At 38.4% G+C, this 6,930-nt stretch overlaps 1 protein-coding gene across 1 annotated transcript in view; it reads right to left on the bottom strand.

Annotated features, from left to right (window-relative positions):
• Nucleotides 1-4,858: 4,858 nt before the first annotated feature.
• The window catches only part of LOC123537389 (uncharacterized), a 47,605-nt gene continuing 45,533 nt past the window's right edge, over nt 4,859-6,930 (bottom strand). Inside the window, exon 7 of the mRNA XM_053528138.1 lies at nt 4,859-5,368. Coding sequence (XP_053384113.1) covers nt 5,336-5,368 — 33 coding nt within the window. The 3' untranslated portion in view covers nt 4,859-5,335. The remainder of the gene's footprint in view (nt 5,369-6,930) is intronic.

Below are 6,930 nucleotides of genomic sequence, written 5' to 3'. Positions count from 1 at the left end.
CACATTTCTATTTTCTCTTATATCATGCAAATGGTTTTGCACCATCGTTAGGAATATATACAAAGTTATGGTGGCTGATTTCTGCCATCTTGTTCTCGCGTGTTGGCGCGTTTGCAGGGCGCCAGAACGCCAGGACGCCAGGACGACAATCATACGCGCCAAGACGACAAACAAGGCATTTGTCGTTCTGGCGGGGGCGCCAACACGCTAAATTGGGAAGTTGTCGTCCCGGCGTTCTGGCGTCTTAGCGCGTTTGCAGGACGACAATTATACGCGGCAAGACGACAAAATCCATATTTGTCGCTCCCCTCCCAACGCGCCAACACGCCAAGACGACAAGTGAAAGCGCCAAAACGACAAATATGGATTTTGTCGTCTTGGCGCGTATAATTGTCGTCCTGGCGTGTTGGCGTCTTGGCGCCCTGCAAACGCGCTAAGACGCCAGAACGCCAGGACGACAACTTCCCAATTTAGCGTGTTGGCGCCCCCGCCAGAACGACAAATGCCTTGTTTGTCGTCTTGGCGCGTATAATTGTCGTCCTGGCGTTCTGGCGCCCTGCAAACGCGCCAACACGCCAGAACGAGATGGCAGAAATCAGCCACCATACAAAGTGAAGATATCGATGACTAAATATTTTGAAATATTCCCCCTATTAGAATTTGTCACTGAAACCAAAAGGAAAGAGTTTTTTTTTTAATTTAATCCATTACGTTTAGTGACATGTCTTAACTTTGCCTTTAAAACAGAAAACATGACGAATGCCATTATCCCACATTTTGAACATATTTGACATATTTAAATGTCAGGTTTTACGAAAATAATGATAAAATGCACATAAGAACTTCATGCTTGACTAGCTTAAATCTATGGTACAAATGACGACTTGTAGACTTTACTGAATCGTTTATACTTTTGCATATTTATGTTTGAAATAATACTAGAATAATTATACAATCATTGACTTAACGGCGTTACATACAGGGGGTGTATATAAAGCTGTATGTCATATTTTACGTGTCTATAGTGAATTTATTGTCCTTGATGTAGTAGACCTGTATTGACATTCATGAATTTCCTAGAGATTATGCATTTTCACGTCAATTCGGAGGAATGAAATGTATCTATAAATTTGAATAGAAATTTCAACACGCTCAACAGATTATTTCGGGAAAACTTAGACGAGCCGAATGGACAATGTGATTACTTTCAAGCCTTTTCCTCTAAACCTTGTTTCGATGGGGGTATAAAACAAAGAAACAACAGAATGACATACCAGATGTTTTGACAGCAATTAGATAGTTTTGAAAGAAACGCACACCTAAAGAAGATATTCACATGTTTTCATAAATTCAAATTGAAATATAGTGAATGTGATGTAGCTTGAGTCAGCTATAACTAACAGAGAGGAAATGTAAAGCATAAGAACCATTAATTTATTTTGAATAGTTTAAAAGTATTCTCCCTTTATGTTTTTTTTTTTTTTTTTTTTCACATTTCTGAACATGTACGAAAAATGGGACGGAATTTAATGCAACTTGATATCTATTGTAACTTGATGATGCAATGGTGAATAATAACCAGGGAAGAGTCATAATTCTCTTTTGTATAGTTTGATACATGTATCCATTTTTATTCAAAATTTATTCAAACTTTTTAAATGATAGAGCTTTTGTTGTCACCTTTTTGCCTGCGGCTGCGTCGGAGTCCGCATCGCAAAAGTTATGCATGTAAGTAGGTTTCTATAAAACTGGTAGGTCAAGGGCTTTTATACTTCACACAGGTCACATCATAACTCATAACTCTTAATTTTTATTTTGTTAAAATAATGCCCCATTGGTGGATTAATTATTTAATTTGAGCATAATAGCAGAATCTGCCCAGCTGTCAAACTGTCCACATTTTACAAAATGTACTCGATCTAAGTATATTTTGCGCCCATAAGCTTCGACCATTGTTAGTGTTTTTGTATCATACAATGTTTGGTGCCAATGTTATGACGGCCAAAAGCATATGGCTATCTTTAGAAATTGCTTGATGTGAGCCATGACGCCATGCCCCTATTTAAATCTTTTGTGCGACAAAGATAATTTGATCACATCATTTTATCTGATCAGTAGTGTAAGAACAAGGCAGTCTGAAAGACAGCTAAATCCCCCGCCACTGCTATGGATAGTGAAAGGGTAAAACCTTTGATTTTAGCTGTGACCTTGACCTTGAACTGACATGGCTGACTCATGAATTCTGCACAACGTCTTGATAAGGTGATCATTTGACCAAAGTTTCATGAAAATCCTTCAAGGGGTTTAGGAGATACAGAGCTGAAACCTTTGACCTTCAGTTGTGACCTTGACCTTGAGTTGACATGGCTGACTCATGAGTTCTTGATGAGGTGATCATTTGACCAAAGTTTGATGAAAAATCTTTAAGGGGTTAAGGAGATACAGAGTGGACACCAAATGGAAGGCTCAAACCTTCGACCCTTAGTTGTGACCTTGACCTTGAGCTGGCATGGTTGACTCATAATTTCTGCACATCGTTCTGATGAGGTAATCATTTGACCCAAGTTTTATAAAATTCCTTCAAGGGGTTTAGGAGATATAGAGCGGACACGAAATGGAAGGCTCAAACCTTTGACCTTCAGTTGTGACCTTGACCTTGTGCCGACATGGCTGACTCATAAGTTCTGCACATCGCCTTTGTGAGGTGATCGTTTGACCAAGTTTGATGAAAATCCGTCAAGGGGTTTAGGAGATATAGAACGGACACAAAATGGAAGGTACAAACCTTTGACCCTAAGTTGTGACCTTGTCCTTGAGCCGGCATGACTGACTCATGGGTTCTGCACATCGTCTTGATGAGGTGATCATTTGACCCAAGTTTTATAAAATTCCTTCAAGGGGTTTAAGAGATATAGAGCGGACACAAAATGGAAGGCTCAAACCTTTGACCTTGAGTTGTGACCTTGACCTTGAGCCGGCATGGCTGACTCATGGGTTCTGCACATCGTCTTGATGAGGTGATCATTTGACCCAAGTTTTATAAAATTCCTTCAAGGGGTTTAGGAGATATAGAGCGGACACAAAATGGCAGGCTCTAACCTTTTACCTTGAGTTGTGACCTTGACCTTGAACCGACAAGGCTGACTCATGGGTTCTGCACATCGTCTTGATGAGGTGATCATTTGACCCAAGTTTCATGAAAATCCTTCAAGGGGTTTAGGAGATATGGACCGGAAACGATTTTGTTACGGACGGAAGGACGGAAAGAAGGAAGGACGGACGGAAGGACCTTCAGTTGTGACCTTGACCTTAAGTTGACATGGCTGACTCATGAGTTCTTGATGAGATGATCATTTGACCAAAGTTTGATGAAAAATCTTTAAGGGGTTAAGGAGATACAGAGTGGACACCAAATGGAAGGCTCAAACCTTCGACCCTTAGTTGTGACCTTGACCTTGAGCTGGCATGGTTGACTCATAATTTCTGCACATTGTTCTGATGAGGTAATCATTTGACCCAAGTTTTATAAAATTCCTTCAAGGGGTTTAGGAGATATAGAGATGACACGAAATGGAAGGCTCAAACCTTTGACCTTCAGTTGTGACCTTGACCTTGAACCGACATGGCTGACTCATAAGTTCTGCACATCGCCTTGATGAGGTGATCGTTTGACCCAAGATTGATGAAAATCCTTCAAGGGGTTTAGGAGATATAGAACGGACACAAAATGGAAGGTTCAAACCTTCGACCCTAAGTTGTGACCTTGACCTTGAGCCGGCATGACTGACTCATTGGTTTTGCACATCGTCTTGATGAGGTGATCATTTAACCCAAGTTTTATAAAATTCCTTCAAGGGGTTTAAGAGATATAGAGCGGACACAAAATGGAAGGCTCAAACATTTGACCTTGAGTTGTGACCTTGACCTTGAGCCGGCATGGCTGACTCATGGGTTCTGCACATTGTCTTGATGAGGTGATCATTTGACCCAAGTTTTATAAAATTCCTTCAAGGGGTTTAGGAGATATAGAGCGGACAAGAAATGGCAGGCTCAAACCTTTGACCTTGAGTTGTGGCCTTGACCTTGAACCGACAAGGCTGACTCATGGGTTCTGCACATCGTCTTGATGAGGTGATCATTTGATCCAAGTTTCATGAAAATCCTTCAAGGGGTTTAGGAGATATGGACCGGACACGATTTTGTTACGGACGGAAGGACGGAAAGACGGAAGGACGGACGCAGACCATTCCTATAATCCCTCCGCCACGGCGGGGATTAATAATCCAGGCAAGGTAGTCAGAGAAAAATATATGTGACAAATGTAAAAGTCTGACCCGCACTATAATTTAGAAAATGACGTGTTGTCATCTGCCTTAAGAGACAGTCAGAGATATGAATCATTTAAATGCTCAATATAAAAAACGTAGGCACATCTCTAGGTAATCTTCCCTTATCTTGACAAGTTTAGGCTAATAGTATTACGTATCATGGAATTTAATAGACAGCTGTCAAATTAGCAAGAATAAAATGAATGTCGACGTCTCGTATTGGCCGTGATATTCTTATTTTGGCCCAGATGAGTTTAGTTGTTTCATCATGTACGAATGTATGTAATATTGTGTCCAATATTGCATAACTGAATAATAAATGTTTATATTATAACTACGTCTTCGGACGAAATGTATATCGTATTAAACTTCATATTTTACAGTAATCATGTATGATCGCTCCCAAATTATAAGTTGACGTTTACAAACTTGAAAGGAATTAACGTCCGCTCTCGCTAAAACTCTTTAAATATGCTATATCCTGATCCAGATTGTCAGTACAAAAGTTAGAAAGTCTATTAAAAATGGGGATGGGGGTGGGGAAGAGGTAAAAATCAAGCTAACGGTCCGGGAGCTAGAAGTAAGAAAGTGTTTCAGCCAGCCTGTACTTTTATATAATATTCACATTATTTTGAATACATGTATCTTATATGATTTATTTGTACTGGAAGTGAAATAAACCCACTGTATTTTAAGTATGACATTTTAAAGCTTGCATTGTTTTGTGTATAGCGTAGGTCGATTTAGCTTTATCTGTCGGTAACGGAAATGGAAAAGTGAAATATGTTTTTAGGCGGAGCCATTCTGTTCAACTCGTTGGTTTATACAAATTGAAAGACATGTGTATATATATTGCTGTCATCAACTAATTAGATTAAGAATATAGAAAATGAACTGTGTTTAGAAAAAAAAATGCTTTTGCACAGGCGTTTAGTTGCTTTAAATGGATTTTTTAAGAAGAAGCATTGAAGTATTTTCGTTTCCGCTGGCCTTTCAATTACTTGGCTTTAGTTTGATTTTCTTCTTGTTATGTGGCATCCCTGAAATGAAAAAAAAAATAAAATGCGAAATAAAGTAAAAGGCAGAACCTGATGAAAATAGAGTACCTGACACGAAGGAAAATGATTCAAGTCGAATCTCTGAAGCTGACAAAAAAGAAATTGACTGCGCTAACAATCACTTCAAATGTTTTAAAATGATCTTCTTCTCGACTAATCTTTGCTCGATAACCCCGCTAGTAAAATATATGACGACACAGTTAATCTAAAACTTACCATTTAGAGCGTACATTTAGTTTATCAAACTTTTGTGCAATTTTACACCATATTTTCTTGGCGATACGGCGTCATATTGCATTTATGTTGAATAAGATAAGCTCACACGCTTCCAGTTAAGTATCATGTTGTAAAATATAAAAAGCACAGTATACCTAGCCGAATTTTTTAAGTAATGTGATGAACATTTCCTTGGTGAGCAAGCGAAGTTGTCAGTTTACATTCAATAACTTTTGGTAAACGACATAGTTCTTCCTTGCAGAAACGGAAACATTTATCCACTCCATGTTCAATTTTAATAACCGCAATAAGGTTGAAATAACATGGAATTTACAAAAATACTGACACTGACCTCGGCTAATATCTGCCATTTTACGTTTCGCGAAACTTTTGCACCCGCTTAAAACTTTGAGTCAAAATACGTTCGACACACTGGCTAGTGTGAGATACATGTAAGCTATACGCGCTTAAGATTTGTTCTTGCTTTGTAGTTGTAGTTGTTGTTGCCGAAAAATGTAGCCTTCTGTACCATCTTTATCATGTCGGTTCATTTGTTACTTAGATCCGGCAAACTGGAATGAATAAATGAATTACTACCTAGTAATATGCGTGACAAATGTAAAGATAAGTCTTACGGATTTATTTCATTGCTACTCTACCCAGTCACAGAATGTGTATGCTAAACATGTATTGTTTAGTTACTTTTCATATAGATACATAACATTCAACATAATATTCGTGTCAACATGACTCACGTCAATATAGTCAAAAAGTAACACTAAAAACCCAGACAGACTATTTAATATGTTCACTGTTGTCCGCTTAACAAAAAACCTCCATCAAGCTGTTCTTCTATATGTCGTTGGAAAGGCCATTGAGAGATAGTTATCTCACATACTATGACTTTTTATCAGTTTTATTCCTACCAAGGTAATTAGAACTGATAAGGGACACAATAGCAGACTGTGATTGTATCATATTTACGAGCCTGTTGCAATCAATTTCGAATCATCTGGTGAACATAAATGTTATCATATAGATAGGCCACATATATAAAATCTATTCAATATAAACATTCATCTAGTAATGAAATACACTTTCAATTAGATACAGGAAAATAAAACTGTAAAAAATTCAAAGAACAAAAAAGAAGACATAACGCTGAAAATTGTAAGTAAAGGTGCATGACACTCTAGAAAATAATTATGTCTCCCCAAGTGGGGGAGACATATTGCTTTTGCCCTGTCCGTCCGTCCGTCCGTCCGTCCGTCCGTCACACTTCATTTCCGATCAATAACTGGAGAACCATTTGACCTAGAACCTTCAAA

This window comes from Mercenaria mercenaria, chromosome 17, assembly GCF_021730395.1.
Source record: "Mercenaria mercenaria strain notata chromosome 17, MADL_Memer_1, whole genome shotgun sequence".
Lineage (NCBI taxonomy): Eukaryota > Metazoa > Mollusca > Bivalvia > Venerida > Veneridae > Mercenaria > Mercenaria mercenaria.
The sequence above is the reverse complement of the archived record's forward strand: the minus strand, read 5'-3'. Positions and strand labels throughout refer to the sequence as shown.